Source organism: Malaya genurostris, chromosome 2, assembly GCF_030247185.1.
Source record: "Malaya genurostris strain Urasoe2022 chromosome 2, Malgen_1.1, whole genome shotgun sequence".
In the NCBI taxonomy this organism is placed as follows: domain Eukaryota; kingdom Metazoa; phylum Arthropoda; class Insecta; order Diptera; family Culicidae; genus Malaya; species Malaya genurostris.
In genome coordinates, this window is record NC_080571.1 from 29,837,581 (window position 1) to 29,858,068 (window position 20,488).

Sequence of the window (20,488 nt, forward strand, 5' to 3'; positions counted from 1 at the left end):
TTGATGATCGATGTTGGTTGACTGCAAAATTTCTCTCGCTACCGAAATATAGACGATTTAGTCAACCGTTTTATTAATTTAGTGCAGCTGCTAATTTGTTCTAGATTTCCCACCAATCGAAGTCGGATGAACGAAAAGGGTAGAACTGCTAATTATAAATCATATCATAACAGGGTATGTTTTTTTTTGTCGGATTGGTCACATCCGTTCCCGATTTGGGGGCTGAGACAAAGTAAATTTCCCGAGGGATTGACAGCTTATGACAGGTAAACATATAACAATAATTAAGATGTGGCAGGAAATAACTGCTCGGTAACAGTTTGAAACCATAATCCCGAAGCTGTCGGCTTGTACATTAAGATGTGGTCAGCGTCCCGAGCAGAGTGTGAGATCAAATAGAAAACTCATTTTGATGTTGTGATGTTCGCATTTATCGATTACTCAATTTGCTGTTGTTTTGGTCGTTTTAAGTGGCAAAACATCAAAATCGAAAGCAAAAAAATATCCCAATGATAGCAAAAAGAAAACTATTTTTGCTAACAGCGAAAGCAAACTGAAATCTAAATAAGATATAGAATTTTTCTTGTTGATAGCAAAACTAGTTTTCAATTTGAAGTTATTATCAAACAACGAAAACAAAACTGGAATGCATAATCAGTTATTGATTCGCTTTAAAAAGACATTACTGAAAACAAACAAGCCGCGAGCATAAGCTAAAAATAGATTGGGCGAAAGACCAGGGATAGTATACCTTTAGGCGATATTACTTGCAACAATAAAAAAGCGTCAAAAGCACCAACACCTCCACAAAGAGAGACTTGGGTTTCGAACCTAGGTGATTTGGATTTCGAACTCTCTGCGAATGCTATGGACTGTGACGTGAAGCTGTAAGTAGATGGAGAATTTTCGATCATATGACAAGCTGTGTTGATTCACAAAGCTATATACAGGTAGTTTTAGCCGACGCGCACTCGTTTCGTCGCATCCGTCCCGCAACCATCATATATGGAAGTGCGGCTATTTGATAGGTATGAAAATGTGCTCTTTGTCTTTCTCGTATCCAGAAACTGTAGCATGTGAACATCATAATAACAAATTGAGTTATTTATTTGATCTCACTCTACTCGAGTATGTAATCACTTTGAAATACGAATTTCTAGGCTCAGGAGAGCGAGTGCTTCAGAGTGAAGTCTTTTACAGCAAAGGCTCACTGAAGACATGCATTAGGAATCTGACAAAAAGCAATCCCAGATCATATATTGTCTCGATTCCAAAAAAATATCTTACTTATTTCGACTAATTGGGACAATTAACGAGTATCTCACTTCTGCTCACAGACAGCATCACACTGATTTAGCAAATTTTTAATTCTTGTGTAGACTTAAATTCGGGATCATTCGATGAAGATTAATTTCGGAGCGAACATTAAGGTGAAATGTAGCGTCATAAAATGCGCGCAAAATTTCATCCGCTTCAGTTGAACGAACCGTCGCACAAAGCATACCACGAAAAACGGACACATGGAAACAAGAACTTTTTACAATGATTGAGCGCAGTGGGCTTAGCTCTCGTTATATTGGCTTGTAAAAAAGACTGGACGTAATGGATTTTTGAATTCTTCACACTTTGAATATATCCTAATTCAATCCCTCTTACACTAGAGCTATAAATCAGGAGTAATTATGAGTGACTAACATGAGGTTATATGTATATGTATTGACCAACTGAATTGCTGAATACGAAATGACGAACTGTCTGTTTCCTTTTGTGCGTCTTGTTTCAAGAATAAAAATCCATCTACTACAGGGCCGCTTTCACGTTCCAATGGGTCCGGGCTCAAGCAATATTTGTGTGAGAACCCCCGAGAACAAGTGATGAGAGCAAAAAAGGTCCCGGTTATATCATTTAATTTATTTTTTTGGTCGATTGACCCGGGGCCTGTGTAAAAGCGGCCCTGATCTACTAACACTTGCACTCAAAGCATAGTTTGTGCAACCGGTATGATGAAATATTCACATACACAGCCGAAGAAATTTCAAACCAAGCCAAAGAAGCCGACTCATGTGTGTGCAATAATAAAAAGCGGCACATTTTCTCGGACATCACTAGCTTGGGTTGTGAGAACTTAGATTGAAATGAACAAACTTTATAGTACCATAAACTACCATTAACTTTTTTCCGGAAGCGACTTTTGGAACTATATAGTCTAGAAATGTCTGTTTCAACGATAACGAACCGAAGACCAAACAGCCTCTGGCCTCCGGTGCCAGAAATCATCAAATAATAATTTCATAGATTACATTTTTAATACATTCCAATTATAACTAATAGTTCATCATACCATGCAGTTAAAATTATTTAGTGAATCTTTTCTCAAACACATATTTGGGGATCGAAATTGAATATAAAATTATTTCGTAGTTCTTTATTATTCAATCGATTTTGAAAGCAAAATCAAGCGTTGATTCATTGTATTCATAATAATTGAAAAACCAATGAATTCCAATAAGTTTTCCATGCTGACTGGCTCGAAGCTTACCCTCAATGTTTATCACTTTGTTTGTATATCATGTTAATGAACGATAATGCTTGGCTTGTATTCATTTCATTCAGTAGCTTGCTACAATCTAAAATAATACCTGTTATACGATATCACACAGCCAGGCTTTATTGCTTCAGCAACATCAATGCATTGAACTCAACAGAATTGGACATTATTAGTATTATAAATGACAGTTACTTAGAAAATAAACAATTTCTTACAATTTATTGTATTCAACTCGTTTCTATTTTAACACAAAACCCAATGCTGCATAAATTCGCGTCATAATTTTATATGTATTTTTGCTCACGATATAATGCCACCGTGCCCACCGTGCATTTCTCACACCACCTCAATACGAAACAGCAGCGCGCAAGCAATAAAAAAATGCAAAAAAGTTTATTTAAACTTTTTCAATTTTCGGTTGTTTTAGCTAAAATTTTATAATTTTGAGTTGCATTTTGAGATTCTTTGTGAAATTCTGCTACAAACACTACTTTTCAGTTCTAAAATAATCCCCGTGGGACGGAACAGTGACCGTTTATACATTTCAAAAACCAATTACGGCTCGGCAAAGCAACATTTCAAAATTCTAAGAATACACTGAGGTCTTTTTTTATGCGGCCTTTTTTTATGCGGTTTTTTTTACGCGACTTTTTTTATGCGAATTTTCAGAGTTATGCGGTTTTTTTTTTATGCGAAGTTTCAGAGTTATGCGGTTTTTTTTTATGCGAATTTTCAGAGTTATGCGGTTTTTTTTATTCGAATTTTCAGAGTTATGCGGTTTTTTTTTATGCGGTTTTTTTTTATGCGGTACGTAAATTCGCATAAAAAAAGACTTCAGTGTACTTAGTTATGATAAATTTGATTTCGAAAACTTAAGTGTTTTTGGTTTTTCGAAAATCGGTCTAGTTTTTGAATAATTGATCAAAAACGCGATTTTCGCATTCCGCTACATTTCACCTTAAGCAATTCATTTGCATGCTTTAGATAAAATGGATTAAACATAGATAATTCATGTAATCATGGAGAATAGGGTTTTCAAACTAGTTTTCTAAGTTTTTCAAATATTAATGCAAAATCGCTGTACTATATGGAGCTGGTGTGCTAAAATATGATCTAGCTCAGAACCTGAAATCTCCAAAGCTTTTTTTTTTCTGAGGAAAGTTGTGCGGGATGTCAAGGTCTACATTATTAAAAATATGTTAGTTAGGAATTTAATCGCCAAGCGCTCCTACAGCGCTCGAAAGTTTCTGATAGAAGACATATTGCGCTATATCTCTGAAACATGATGATTTATAACGTTGTTGATTGGAGCTAATAAAATTCTTTGATTTGGTGGCGCTAAAATGCAATCAAATATTCAAACTGTTTAGAGATGTTTTAAAGGGTTGGGACAAAAAGAAGGGATGGGGGGAAGAGGATTTCACATAACTTGACGAGAATCGACACGTTTTGAAGATCATAGAAACATTTTGCATACCTTAGAATTGACGAGGGGTGAATGCAGCAAGTGCCTTCGAAAAGGGGGGTGTAATGTTTTTAATGTTATAACTCCGAAACTACTGAACGGATTGCTATCAAATTTAGCACAGATACTTCTTGCTCTTCAGAGATGGTCATAAGTGTATTTTTATGGAGAAGGAGGCCTAGCTAGGGTCTTCAACAGGAGATTAAACTCAAACATGCAAAGGATAAATTGTGTATATGATCGAACATAACTCCAAAACAACTCAATAGATTATTAACTTTCTTGGCACATGTAATTCTTGCTCTTCATAGGTTCTTATAGGAGATATTTATATGAGGAGGGGGGTGGGAGAGGTGGTGGTTGCAGTAAGTGTTTGCTAACATGGGGAATTTGAGTCAAAATGTTTCGAGTTTTACGAAATCGAAATTTCTCGACAGACACAGATATTTATTACAACTAAGAGATGATCGTAAGAATATTTATACGCGTGAAAAGATAACAAGTGTCTATTGAAGAAGCTCTCAGTTCAATTGTTTGTAAATATCGGAATAATTCCATAACAACTCAGCAAATTATCATCAAACTTGGCAGAGGAACGTTTTGCAATTCAGAGGTGGTAATAAAATTATTTTTTCTTGTCGAGATCAGATATTCATTGCATAGGTGAATAAAAGGTTGGAGTTTGTAGCAAGTGCCTCTAAAAAGAGGTTTATTGTTAAATTTATCTTATTTGACGACAAACGAGGGAAGCCGGAGGATATAGACAAGGCGAAAAGAGTCTGGAAAATCAATTTTCATCCCCCCCCCCCCTCTTTTTTTGACGAGCACAGATACTTTTTACACTACTCAGAGGGCAGAGAGCTGTTGCAAGTTCACTAACAAAAGAGGAGTTTAATGTAAAATTCATTGGACGAGAAACGATACTTCTTGATTAATACAGATACTACCTTCACATCAAAATAGATTAAAGGGTTATTTCAAGGAAGCAGTGTAGCAAGTGCCCCAAACATGGGAAGTATAAAGTGAATTGATCGTATTTCATGAAAAAATGATACTTCTTGACTAGTACTGCATATTTCTAGCAACTAAGTGATTACGTGGAAATAGGTTGTGTTTCACTACGCTCTGAGTATTTCAATGGTCAGAAAAATTCCTAAAATTGTTTTTGCGCCTTGTATTTACGAAACATTTCCGAGCAACGCCGGGTATCTCAGCTAGTATGATATAAAGAAGAGCGTATTATTCAAAAAACTTGTTAGTTGATGCACGAAAAAACAATCACTTTGGCAAAATTTCACAATCACTTCACTCGAATTCTGAACCACAGACAATAACGGTCAAAACATCAACCGAAAATAATAGTCAGAATATTTAACATCTTTTTTTTAACTAAACGCGAAAACTGTTAGAGAATCTGATATTTAACGTACCCCACCAGAAGGAAATCGTTGACGTCAAATGTATTTTTCATATCAAGTTCCTGACGAAGGTCTTTCTGTGGCTGACGATCAGCGAGATGAGAATGCCCAAGCCGCTATTCGTTATCGAAAGAGAATGAAGCCTTTTGGCCGGATCTGGTGAAGGCCCAGTATGCCAGGAGATCGCTAAAGGAGATGAACTAGCTTCAGATAGACGTGGCACCAATGATCGTCAACCTACCCAATGTCCTCCAGATATGTGGTGCTAAAACAATAATCTCACAAGTAAAAATATAGAGAATTATTGGTGTAAAATCTGCAAAAGTGTTGAGAAAAATCTTTTCCTTGATCATGGTTAGGTTCCGGACAACTGCCACAGGAAGCATTTTTGAAAAACGCAACATAGAATTAAAGGAATAATTGTTCCATTAAAATTTATTTTTGCATTTTTGTAACGCCTAATGGAATTAGTCCTATTTTGATGCAGTTATTAAGTTAATGCTTTTGAATAATCATTTTTGGAGTTTCCCAAAATGTTTGCCTCCCAAGTTTTTTTTTTTCTAAAAGTAACAGCAAAATGATAACATAATGTGATATCAATTGAAAAATTGATGAGCTGAGATCAAATTAAGATTTCAATGTGATGTTGCTATCATAATAAGATTTCGATTTGCTCTCGTTTTGATGTTTGACTTTGCTCGGGGTGGCGATGTGGCAAAAACTGTTAATTATTAACAGACAAACGATTGTCATACGAATTGGAAACATGCGGAAACAAACATTTCACTTGGAGATGTCCCGTCGTCGAAGTTCGGTGCCGAGCAAGACCAAGAATAGCCGGTCGGAGAGAAGCTTGGAGTAAAGAAGAAAAAATAATAAAATCAAGATACTGACGGAATGAGGTCAACTAGTCCGAAATCTGCAGAGAGACCGATCTCGACAGGAAGTAAACAAATTAATTCCAAACACGTTGGGGACGATGTGCGGCTGTATCGATATCGACATCAGCTGGGGTCCAAGAGGCGTTAGTGTGATTGTCTCTTTTACAAAAAAAAAGATAATTAGTTTCATATGCAGTTAAATTAGTGCTAGCTACTGACAAGGCATAACAGCAAGAGAGGATATCTGACTCAATCACACGACGAAGAGGTCCTCCAAATGAGATTGTTTAAATACAAATTTTACCTATTTAAAACGTATGCAATTTATGATGTTCACATACTCACAAGCTCTCACCGCATGCCAAATGATCACTAATGGGTTTGCACACGATAGTTCAAATACATCGCAACATCAACATTTTCACTTGTAGTACTAAATCATATTTTATTACGTACTTAGAATCAGCAGAATGTTTAAATTCGTGGTGAACGGAGCAACACTTTCTATCAATACTCAACGGAAATAATCAAATCATGGTGTAATTAAGTCTCCTGTTGTGCAGATTCTTTTTTTGACCTTGCCCACCGGTGGGTATATTTGTACCCGAAACTTAATCCGAACCCAACGGGTATTGGTCGGGTTCGGGTACATAAAAAGATGTGTTTGTCGAGTTCGTGTCGGGTACGGGTGTCGATTTTTTTTTCAACACGTTTTTGGCCCAAAAATCTAGAGTAAGAAATCCAGAGTATATGGAGTTCAACTAATTGAAACTGCGCCGTTGCGTTGTGATGTTGGTCTTGGCGGATTGCGCACTGCTATCATCATAATTTCTGCTGATTGACAAATACGAGTTGCTGCTCCGTTACTGATCGGGATTAGCTGAAATTGTACGGAGAGGTTCTAGATGATCCGACCTGGGACAGGTAAAACATCTTCTGGTAATTCCAGCATTCATTGATCAGTACCGGCGCGGCCAGGCCCGAACGTAGATCGTCTAAGGAATGGGAAGGGATGTCAGTCCAACACTTGTTGTTACTAGAGGCCGTATATACTACTGCGCACACCACAAGTGTCACGAGAGAAGGATATTTGTTAGTAAAAATTTCAGTATTGGTATTATTCGCGCGCGACTCCGTATGTTCCGGTTTCAAGATGCTCGAATGCACCACTAAACTCACTGATTTCCCGAGTGAACGTTTCAACAATATCCGATACTGAAGTCCCGGGAAGTCTTGATTCACAGCTCTTTTTCTATAAACTGAAGAAAAATTTGCAATACTATCGCGTGAAGAATAAAAACTTCCCTATTTTTTTCATAAATGAAATAACGTGATACAAAATAAACGAGTGAATAGTATTTAGACAAAATAGATGATTCGTTGCATTGACATACGAGGTCTGTTCAAAAAGTTCCCGGAATTTTTTAATTGCGCGTGTCTGGAGAGTCCGGTGGTCAATTTTTTTTTTTATTGTGTTGGTACATATGTCCCTAATGTATGGTGAAATTTTCAGCTGTATTCATTGTTTACATTCTGTCTTGTAGCGGCTGGTGTAGACGTGTTTTTTTTGAGCTCGGCGATTTTTGTCTTGGTGACGTTGGGTGCTTCCACGTGGACGATTGTGCTTTTGTTTCGACATCATAACCGTACACCCATGTTTCATCACCAGTTATGACCCTTTCAAGTAAATTTGGATCGTCGTTGACGTCGTTTAACAGCTCCTGAGCGATGGTGATGCGTTTGTTTTTTTGATCAAAATTCAGCAGTTTTGGAACGAATTTTGCTGCCACTCGTTTCATGCCCAAAACATTTGAAAAAATATGATGGCATGAGCCAACTGATATGCCAACTTCATCAGCAACTCATCTAACAGTGATTCGGCGATCATCCATAATCATTTTTTCCACTTTTCCCACATTTTCATCGATTATTGACGTGCTGGGTCGACCGGAGCGTTCGTCGTCTTCAACGTCTTCGCGGCCATCTTGGAAACGCTTATACCACTCGTAAACACTTGTTTTTTTTTTCATAGCAGACTCACCGTAGGCTCTCTGTAACATTTCGCACACTTGGTTACACTTTATTTCATTTTTCACGCAAAATTTAATACAAATTCTTCAATTCTTCCATTGTTTAAACTAACAAAAATCGCCGAGCTCAAAAAAACACGTCTACACCAGCCGCTACAAGACAGAATGTAAACAATGAATACAGCTGAAAATTTCACCATACATTAGGGACATATGTACCAACACAATAAAAAAAAAATTTGACCACCGGACTCTCCAGACGCGCGCAATTAAAAAATTCCGGGAACTTTTTGAACAGACCTCGTATTCTAAACAGTTGTTTTCCGTCGGATTCCACACGGCATCTAGGCTAGTATTGTCCGGAGAGCAGGGCTTGTTTTGTGAATCCTCAAACGAACGAAGCAACAAAAAACATCTGCTGTGAACACTATGCTTGACATAGCTGAATAAGAGACCTATATTAGAGAGAAACTGGATGCGTGAGAGTATATGCTACTGAGCAGATCAAATAATCAAATAATCCCTTGCCTATAATAAATTGCCTGTGCTCTCAGTCTCAGTTAACACATGAACTAAGCAATCTATGGCATTGTAATGAAATGAAGGGTTCGCTCTCGTTAGTATTGTACGAAAAAGAAAACCTTGCTTCACGGCGTGCTACAAGACGCAAAGCAAAGTCATATAGGCAATGTTTACGATTTATTTTTAAAGTGTAGGTTTATAGGAATCATTTTTAACATAATGTTCGCATTCCAAGACCAAATTTGATCACATTTCACACATACTTTAAACATTTTATAGCAGAAATTTTGCATTTGAGCCCATTTTCAAAACGATCAATTTGTTTCTTGGCAGTTTACACATTGTGTATATATCCTAGAAACACTAAAAGCAATGTTGTTTAAATTAATATTCATCGGAACTAAAAGTTATGAATCTAGTTTCCTCATAGGCATCTACAATATGAGAACCATTCATCAAATGCTAACCTCATGAAGCATAGGTCTCAGCAAGCGGGCATATTTATGAACTGATGAACGAACGAAGCAGCTCTCCTTGCTTGGGTTGCGCTATGAATTCTACCTGACATACGAATGTGTGTGAATAGCACAGATGGTGAAACAGACGACACTACCTGCCACTCGTTTATTAAAACTTTATCGTAAATTTAACTACCCCTCAGTAACTTGTAATGTCAAAACTAAAATCCCATGAAAATGTCTAAAACTAGCAACCCAGATTGGTAAATTGTTTATTTTTGGATAATACAGCCTTGGTTACGTTTTCTTTTCTATTGAAAAATGTAAATAAAGCAAAGCAATTATGTGAGTAGAGCGATAGAAGAAAGAGTAAATAATTAAAAATATCCTTTTTATATGAAAAAGGCGAAAGATAAATCTTATAATTTGTTCTTATGTCGGAATGATTATTTTGTTTTCGACGTGAAGAACTCAGAATTAGCAGTCTTTGTGTGGAAGTATTGAGTAATTTTCTGTTTGACAATTTTTTAGACTACGGTCAACCTGAAACCTACTCAAGAAAACGAAACGGCTACGGACAATCGTGGACCGAATTGCCAAGCTGCTTATTACTGAGACTTAATTTCTGTAGGGACCATGGACATTTCTGATGAATTTCAATTCATCTACCATCGCGGTAGTCGAGTCAAGAATATCATATCTACGGTTCTACCGCCGAGTGTAAACGAGGACGTGCCGTCGTTTTACAAAGTGATGTAGTGTGTATTTTACCGAATTAGATCTTATCATCTGAAAATTATAGATAAAAATCATAAGCAATGTGATTTAAATTAATTTACAATTCATGAGTTGCTCCTTACTTTACCGCCCGCTGACTGCTAAAAAGGGCAAAATACTCGAAGATTCTTAATAATTTGGTCGTTTTCGCTTGAAGTCAAAACTCAGATCCAACCCCAAGTGGGTTTGGTTTTACCAGGCTTCCCAAATGTACCGCCGCGCGACATTATTATTGAGGATGTCATGCTACTCTTTCCATGACAGCCTTGTGATAGGTTTCATCACGACAGCCCTTAGACAAATAGTTCTGTACAGCCAACGTTGCCGTCATTCACTTCGTTCGACAGTTCATTCCATCTCAAGACATTTTGTCGTGGTCCACGACAGCCGAAGAAGCATGAAGTTCTCGCTATTGCAACAGTTAACTTCGGGTATCAGTCACTGCGTTGTTTCTGTCGAGAGCAAAATATTACTCTCCCTTGACCAGGTCTGCGACAGTAGCCGGTGCGGTCGAATATATTTCTCTAGGTTTGATATGACGATTCGAGGCAACATGGGGGTTTTTAGTTTTGCCTTTGGTGATTGCTTTGCGCAACGGTTGATCATTGCACATAGCAATCACCGTTGTTAGGGCATTGATAACAATATAATTGATAATTAATAATATACGAAACTACTAATACGAAACGGATTGAAGAACGGACTTTGGTTTTAATGAAAGTTAATTTTTATATTTTGGTCGATCTTCTATGAATCGATCGATCGATTAATTAAAGAGCAATATATTTCAATAGCTGAGACAGTTCGGCGTGCTCCTTTCAGGCAGTTTGCGGTCGGTTTGTGGGCTGTAACATTCATAGTGTATGCGCGTACTGATGTGCGTGGAGCATTATTTTCATCCTCTTTATCTCTTCCTTCAGGGTAGTAAAGACGCGATCGTTCCTTATACGAGTGTATAAGCCAATTGAATCAGATTTTAGATTTATATGTTAACGGTAAATAAATGTTGGTAGCGAAAGATATATTCAAATCAAAGATTCCATATTCGATACTCGTTAGTGTTAGCTTTGCAGTCGACTTGTAAGTCTACGGGACTTTTGCATGGCCAGTGCTGCAATACTACGGACACTAAGAATCCTTTCAAGTCAGGACTGAAACATACAAAACCTGGCTCGTTAAGTTCGTTATACATTGAACCACCAATCGAATAAAAACCTTGAGTGTAAATTTTGGAGTCGGAATTTGCAAGGCAAAAATCATTTAGAAACATCTTATTTTCAGGTACCGTACAACAAAGCTTTGAATGCAAAAACTGAATGGAAAATTCCGGTTCTTCCAAAAAATATGTTTCCAAGCGTGGAATGCAGCATGGTTGCCCATAACAGATTCGAATGTTTATTTTGTTTTATTTAGAAAAAAAAAGTTTTAATTCCCCAAGTTATGTAATAATGTCTTTCTTGAGTAATGTGGTCTCAAGCTTTCCAGACATATCAAGTTCTCTTCTATATATGAATAGTATAGTGTTTCTATTACCCTGGAATATATTCCAAAATACATATCGGTACTGTACGGTTACTTATATGATATAAGGTTGTGCTGATAATCTGCTGAATCATTTTCTTCCTGTTATGCATAGAATTATCTTATTTCCAGAAACAGCATATTAACTATTACATTATTTTGGTCATAGCTACCAGAAGTTCGCGACTTTTACACACGTTGAAACTGTCACTTTACATTGTAAAATTTGAATCTCGGTTAAAGCGTATCTTTCATCAAGTAGAAGCTTGTATTCAGTATATTTTGAATTCTTTAACTTAATGTCGTTGTTTGCCACAAAACTTGCTATAAAAGTAACTGAGGCCCAAATTTATATCTACAGTTAAAAGGACAATTTCATGTAAACTTCTAGAAGTATCTCAATCATTTCCTCTATGTGCTTTTACGCTCAATCCAATTTTGGAAATGTAGATGTTGCAATCACGAGCCGCACGCAGAAGAAGATGCGGTGCATTGAAATTTCAAACAGCACATCCAGTTTATATGCGCTTGCTACAATTCTCGTACACATTTTTGGTTTTCTGTTTGAGTAGGCTCTCACGGAAAAGGAAAGTTGTTCGTGAATAGCAAAGCGAACTATTGAATTTAATTCGGATCCGACTTCCGCAGTTACAAGTCTAATAATGTCGAAAATTTTCTAAAATCGAATTGGCTTAGTAGCTTGTGTCTGCATTTAAAAAAAATCAAACGTTTGGAACTATAAATATTGTAACTAAATAGTGAAACATTCTGAGAGCCGAGTTCATTGCACATATTAAACAGTTTTCTTTCTGAAAAGAAATTATGTTCTGAAAAATGTAGGTGTAAATCCCCGGTGAACAATTAAGTTTGAAACCGGGAATAAATAAAAGATATAATAAAAATTATAATAATAATAATCATAATAATAATAATAATAATAATAATAATAATAATAATAATAATAATAATAATAATAATAATAATAATAATAATAATAATAATAATAATAATAATAATAATAATAATAATAATAATAATAATAATAATAATAATAATAATAATAATAATAATAATAATAATAATAATAATAATAATAATAATAATAATAATAATAATAATAATAATAATAATAATAATAATAATAATAATAATAATAATAATAATAATAATAATAATAATAATAATAATAATAATAATAATAATAATACTAATAATACTAATAATACTAATAATAATAATAATAATAATAATAATAATAATAATAATAATAATAATAATAATAATAATAATAATAATAATATTAATAATAATAATAATAAAAATAATAATAATAATAATAATATTGTAGCAGTCATTTCCGGCCCTAAGAAACTCATTGTTTTAGTTATCCTAGGAGAAACAGAAGTATATGACACGAATTTGGCTTTCATTTATTTAAAATTCAAAAATTAAATTTTTAAATTCCCAGTTTTGGTACTGATCATCTCTTAATTTCGAAACAAGAAGTTGGATATGGATGAAACTAAATGGAAGGCTTTTAATTAAATGATTTGCGATTTGAAAATTTCTTCTGAACTTTTCTTCACATAAACAACCATCTGTTGAACTACTTTTTATCTGAGGGCTCCCCCAATCAACTTCATGGTTGCGGACCCTGTATTTGTGTAGATGGTATTAAAAGATCTACCATCTCAACGAAAAAGAGCTCAATTACAAGGTCCGGGGAGTACATAGAAACTTGCAATGAGAGCAAAGGGAAAGTCAATTTCAGCCGCAATGAAGCTATATTAATAGGCACTGAATTCCATATAACAAAATTATAAACCTATTTTTCTAGTTTTGTGATATTTATGAAAACAAAAGAGGTTTATTGAAGATCGGTTTTCAAAGGTAGTAACAAATTAAGAACTCAACGTTTTTATATTCTCATTCCTTCAACTGCTGCAAAACCTATGTGAATGTTAAATGAACAACTAAATTTAAGCTATTTTAAATAAATTTAAGCTATTAGTTGATTGATTCCTATGTGAAAAAGAACAATTGAGAATACTAAATTTGTAACAAAGTTTGGGGTAAACCAAAAAATTTGATGCTTTTGGGATAAATGATGGTTTCATCATATATTTCTTTTTAAAACACTTTTATCGAAAATCTGAAAGCACATGTTCACATATAAACATAAAAGTTGCTCATTCAATTTTATGGTCGAAAACTATTCAAAGTGCACCAAACATCTTATTTGGGTTAAGAGTATCATATTCTATAGTTTCAACGAAATCGGTGAGGCACGGGTACCAAAGTGTGCCGACAATTGGTAGAGTAACGTTAAATACACTAAATAATTAAATAGTTGTGAAAAGTAGCTACGATTCGATCCAAAAATCAAACGTCATTATTCAGGATAAGGGTGAATAAGACATTTTCGGAGTATTATTAATGAATGGAAGTGTATCTGTTTCTTTAGGAATAAGAAGGAAGCACTAAGGATGAATATTTTAGAAATTCATATATATGAGCCGTTACACAAAACTCAGTGCTTATCTTTTAATGTAGTTATTAAAATTCATTGCCCTCGCCGACAGTATATATAAATCTAAAACAATTTCTTTATTTCACAATGGTAATGTGTAATGAAACCCTAATGTTTCCTGCAAAGGTAATCCCAACAACGCAATCGTATGTACTAGTCCCGTTTCATTGAGGCAATCGAAATAGTGCGAGCGCACTATGAACCACAGCACGTCTCCAGAAACAGCCGGTTTATTGCTTCAAGAGAAATTGATGAGACAGCCGGCCCGCGACAGCCCTTCGTAACAGTAATTCCCTAAAAATCAAAGGATGTCTTCGATTTTCAAAGGATGTCGCCGTAACAGTTCATGCGAATGAGCTAACATAAAGAAACAGGATACAAACAGCCCGTTCTGTTTGACTACTCTCCGGATAGAATACTCTCATCAATCTGGCGAGTACAAACTGTCTCAGTGACAGCATTCATTTAGGCATGCGAGCGCTGTTGCCATTACAGTTCGGCGTATGCTTCACACATATTGTAGACTGAGCTTTCGACTTTGCGCTCAGACAGTTCATGCTATCTCGTGGCGGATGTCATTGAAGAGCAGTACTGCTGGGAAGCCTGGGTTTTACTTCTAGCGAAAATGTTATTAGAAACAGTTTTCGTACAAGCAAGTTAACCGACGAAAAAAGTGTTCAAGTTAGAGGACAACTCAGGACAATCAATCAGTCTGGAAAAAAGATAAATATGGCGTGTTAGATTCTGCTATACTATAGTTAAAATTTTTAGATTTTCCTAGAACTACATTAAAATTTGAAGTATTATTTGAGTTAGGTTTGTTGGTTTGCTTCTAACGAAAGAACAATTTATTTATTATTTGCATTGTTGAGGTCTCTAGGTAACTAGTTTGTAGCAACCAGGACAGTGTTGCTCGAGAATTTATTTTATCATATTACCAAGGGGTTATCCAATGTTATGGTAACTGGTGGTGATTTGCTCAAGTGCACATTTTATTCCGGTTTTTATTCGGAGTGTCTGGTCGTGTCGTCGGTGAAACCCTTTTGTTAATATTCGTTGCTTCAATTTGCAAGCCCTGCCGGAGAGAGCTAATAATTACTATCAATCTCCTAGTGGACCCCAGCCCCCATCGGCAGCCCAAAATAAGACTAGCGTGTATTTTCGAAAGGAATAATTTTTCATCGATCGTTTTCGAGTATGTGTCGCGTATTCAATATTTGCTCTGATGAATTTGATTTCAAATTATTTCGTAACATCATTAGAAACCGTCTTCTCCGAATCTATTCTCACTTGTTTTATTAAGATAATTAGTCGATATGAATAGTTGTTAGTTAGCATTGTAGCTTAATAAAAGGGTCATTTAAGATTAGGTTATGTATCATTTGGACAGAAGATGAAGAGAAGATGAGAAGGTTTTATGCCTGCTAGAGAAGGAGAATCTCAGCTTCAGCGGGTTTTGTCCCTGGCTCCTAAATAAATAAAAAATAAAATTTAAAATCCTTATATTAGTATCTTATATTTACGGTATAAAAAAGAAATTTGATATCTCAATCGTTCCTTTCCACTAACTAATTCAAATCTTTATCGATTTTCTCATTCCACAGTTTCATCATTTCGGGAGACGTCACCACGTCTAAGCTTGGAGTTCGCCCGAGAGTCGCGGCCGGTCCTCGATCGGAAACACATCTGAATCATCAATTGTCTTTCAGAGGCCCCTGGGGCTAGCACTAGGGACGGTTTTACGTTAAACGTCGAATCGGGGAAGTTATTGACAAAATTAGTTCGGTTTCGCAACGGTCATCGCATCTGCCCGGCCCTGGTTCTTTGTTCCGTTTCGTGTTTTTTACACACCAATAAACGGAACCCACGTGCCACGGCGGAACGACGAGGACGACTAATTCCGCGCGCATAATGCCATTAATCAAGTTGATTATTATTATGAATGTAATTAAGTGGAAAATGTTCGCAAACGAAGAGGAAATATTTCAATAATAACCTGCCTAAGAAGTCCGGAAGGTGAGTGTTTCGCGAGTTTCGTGAGTTCCGCTGCGGAAGGGCCGCCAGCGAAGTTAACGAACTAACGGCGGTCACCGGTGGAGTTTGGTGGTTTACTTCGTTGCTGCCTCGTTCGCACCCAGTGACTGTGATATTTATAAGTGGCAGGTCGAAGAAGAAGAAGAAGAAGAAGAATCTGTGCGGTTAACCCGGGTGCTCCGTGGCAAGAACGCGGCAATGGCGCTTCGTTGGCTCAAGCTGTGTGCTAAATATAGATTAGTGTTGGCGGGTTTTATTGTTGTAATTTATTGTGCGAGCAAAGTATCGGCCGGTGGAGGCAGAAGTGGTTCCGTTGCGTCATTGGCGGTCGACGGTGACTTCCAAATGGACAGTCACTACCAAAATCCATACCAGCCGAGGCGGCGTCATCACTATCGGGAAGGTCACCAGAGACGATCGTCCTATCGGCGAGTCCGGGCACCACACGATGGCCGAGGACGGGTCAAGAAGAGTGACGTGGTGGAGGGTATTCTGGCGCAGGACTCACCCATCAACGACATCATCCGGCAGGCTCGGGAACGTAAGCCGAACATCATACTTATTTTGACTGACGATCAGGACGTCGAATTGGGATCACTGAATTTTATGCCCCGGACGCTGCGATTACTTCGTGAAGGTGGTGCCGAGTTCCGGCATGCTTACACGACCACTCCGATGTGCTGCCCGGCACGGTCCTCCATCCTGACCGGAATGTATGTGCATAACCACAATGTCTTCACCAACAATGACAACTGCTCCAGTACTACCTGGCAAACCACCCACGAAACTCGCTCGTTTGCCACCTACCTGTCGAATGCCGGCTATCGAACCGGTTACTTTGGCAAGTATCTGAACAAGTACAATGGTTCGTACATTCCGCCGGGTTGGCGGGAATGGGGTGGTCTCATCATGAACTCCAAGTACTACAACTACAGCATCAACATGAATGGGCAGAAAATTAAGCACGGGTTCGATTACGGAAAGGATTACTATCCAGATTTGATTGCGAACGATTCGATCGCTTTCCTGCGGCAGAGTAAACATCAGAACCACCGGAAACCGGTGCTGCTGACGATGAGTTTCCCGGCACCGCACGGACCGGAGGATTCGGCACCGCAGTACAGCCATTTGTTCTTCAATGTGACCACCCATCAGTAAGTAGGAGTTTTTGGCATTAAAAATGCCTTACTCTTCACTATATGGGGCCGGGTGTCAATTAAAAATTTCAAAAATAGTCGCGTAACCTTTTTGTGTCATAATTTTGAACGTTAATAACTCGGTCATTTGTTGATGGATTGTTATAATTTAAAAACCAATCGATTCGGAAACTTTTAACTTAAATATGTATGACGACGTCGTTTCAGTATTTCAATAGCGTACTATTGAAAAAATGGTTGGAATCGACCTATGTTTTCATCCACCAATCCCTGTTGTACAAAATGACGTCAACTTTTTGTTCGGCATAGGAGGCTTTGCGTCATGCATAAAAAACACCGTATCGTTATGCCTAGTATGAAGAGAAATCTATAAATATAGGCTGCACAATATTTCTTTGCCTAGTTGATGTTTGACTGTGAATGAAACAAGTAAAGGGTGATTTTTTAAGAGCTTGAGAACTTTTTTAAACAATAAAACGCATAAAATTGGCAAAATCTCATCGGTTCTTTATTTTAAACGTTAGATTGGTACATGACATTTACTTTTTGAAGATAATTTCATTTAAATGTTGACCGCGGCTGCGTCTTAGGTGGTCCATTCGGAAAATCCGCTTTTTTATCGACAAATTTTGTTCAGCGATGAGGCTCATTTCTGGTTGAATGGCTACGTAAATAAGCAAAATTGCCGCATTTGGAGTGAAGAGCAACCAGAAGCCGTTCAAGAACTGCCCATGCATCCCGAAAAATGCATTGTTTGGTGTGGTTTGTACGCTGGTGGAATCATTGGACCGTATTTTTTCAAAGATGCTGTTGGACGCAACGTTACAGTGAATGGCGATCGCTATCGTTCGATGCTAACAAACTTTTTGTTGCCAAAAATGGAAGAACTGAACTTGGTAGACATGTGGTTTCAACAAGATGGCGCTACATGCCACACAGCTCGCGATTCTATGGCCATTTTGAGGGAAAACTTCGGAGAACAATTCATCTCAAGAAATGGACCGGTAAGTTGGCCACCAAGATCATGCGATTTGACGCCTTTAGACTATTTTTTGTGGGGCTACGTCAAGTCTAAAGTCTACAGAAATAAGCCAGTAACTATTCCCGAGGCTGGGTGTCAGTTTAAAATATGCAAAACTAATCGCGTAACATTTTTCTGTCATAATTTTGAACGCTTATAACTCAGTCATTTGTTGATGGATTTATTTAATTCAACAACCAATCGATTCGGAAGCATTTAACTTAAACTTATAAGATAACGTCATTTGAATATTTCATTTGCATACCATTGAAAAATTGGTTTGAATTGAGTATTTTATTTTGGTTCTCTGATAACTATCAGGCCAATTTAGAATTATCGGCGATAGATTTTCCGGATCTATTTTGCAGCGCTTGTTCCTCGATGATTTATTAATGGATTTTCCTAATTTAAATGATTCCAAAGCTTCAATATTGTACGCTTAAAAATGTTTTAATTTGTCAACGGATCGGTTTGCATACTTAAATCTTCATTCCCATACGAACAAATTTTACATGTATCGTTTGAATATGAACCCTCGGAGAATTTAGTTAATGACCCGTTTCAGTTGAATTATTATTTGCTTCAAAACAATAAGCGTCTGATGGCTACACGCGTTGTAACTATGACAATGTTTATTCATGTGTTAAAAAAAAATTTCGGAATTTTGTTGCGTATCCATTCCGTATATTCCTAATATGCCAAAGCGAAAATCAATGTAAGTAACTAAATATTTTATGCGGACTGTTTCACATGTTTTCTTCCTCGTATTGTTGCCATATTATTTACCGACACTTTCCGAAGTTTATCGACGATTTTGAAGGATTAATAAAATTACACCATTACTGAGATTACTGGTGCAACATTCTCTTGGATCGATTAATTGTTTATAAAATTAATAAGTCCACCCAGTGAACGACCATTATTAGGTTAAAACTGGGGGTAAATAAACGATATAAATCAAATCAAATTAATAAGTTTGTACGTTTCTCGAAAATTATCATCATACAATAAAATAGTTTCATTTGTTTAGGTTTAAATCTTTAGGTTGTTTGTATCTAAAATTGAGCTTTCAAGTAACTTTAAAGTGTAGTGAAGTTTAGTGTATCATCATCATTATCATCTTTATTTTTGTATTTAGTATGAAGACCCTAGAAACGTTTCATTTTTAATGTTATTGTGCTCGGTCGTGTCTTGAATACAACCCTCTAATTTCTTTTTTAAATTGAATATTTTATGATTTACTCCAGTTAAAACTTCTAGTGGGACGGGTCTTTTCGCCGAACGCCATTTCGCCGAAAGTCGTTTCGCCGAATGCCATTTCGCCAAAAGTTGTTTCGCCGAATAGGTCATTTCGCCGAAAAAAACATTTCGCCAAAAGAGTAATTTCGAATACATCATATTATTATTTTTTAAGTTATTACGTCTCTCGTACAACTGATGTGGCGCAGCCACATAACCGAAGCTAAGATGGCTCAGCGGCACAAAGCCGCCGTGGCGACACCAGCTTAGTTGGCCGCCGAACCGCCGTCGGAAGCGGCGGTCTCTTGCATACAAACCTGTAACTACTCAGAGCTAAGTTTCTTCGCTTTAGTTAGGTCCGAACTAGCGGCAGCGAGGTCTGACAGCACACGAACCAAAACGATGTGGCGAAGCCGCATTAGATATTTTTTTTCATTTTCACTTAGTGAACCGAAAATACCACATACATTTGCCACATACCTATGCAATTGCTTTGATGCTTAGTAGCTATTAGTCAACATGTTTTCATGGGAACTCCGCTCTGAGGTTCAAAAATCAATCTTTATTCAAGAAGTACAATTGTAGGTCGACAAAACGGGCGTTAACGCTATAATCATTCATTTGTCTTTATTTTAAATACATTCCGGCTGCAATATTAAGGCGATTTCAGGATTCGGCGAAATAACCCTTTCAGCGAAATGGCTTACGGCGAAACGGCTTTCGGTGAAATGACCCTGATCCCTTACAAAGCGTTACTTTTTGTAAGTTATAAGCGCTACGAAGCCGTACATGCGTTACTGTTTTGTTAATCATAGGCGTTACGAAGCGTTACATGTTTTTTTGTAATTTTTTGGTATTACAAAACGTTGCATGTGCTACATTTTTAA

The 20,488-nt window shown here is 36.8% G+C and overlaps 1 protein-coding gene across 7 annotated transcripts in view; it reads left to right on the plus strand.

Annotated features, from left to right (window-relative positions):
* Positions 1 to 20,488, plus strand: part of LOC131427084 (extracellular sulfatase SULF-1 homolog) — a 159,030-nt gene that overhangs the window by 102,177 nt on the left and 36,365 nt on the right. For all 7 annotated transcript variants that reach the window (XM_058590002.1, XM_058590003.1, XM_058589999.1 and 4 more), the window contains one exon: positions 15,755 to 17,338. In XM_058590002.1, coding sequence (XP_058445985.1) covers positions 16,383 to 17,338 — 956 coding nt within the window. In that variant the 5' untranslated portion in view covers positions 15,755 to 16,382. The remainder of the gene's footprint in view (positions 1 to 15,754; positions 17,339 to 20,488) is intronic.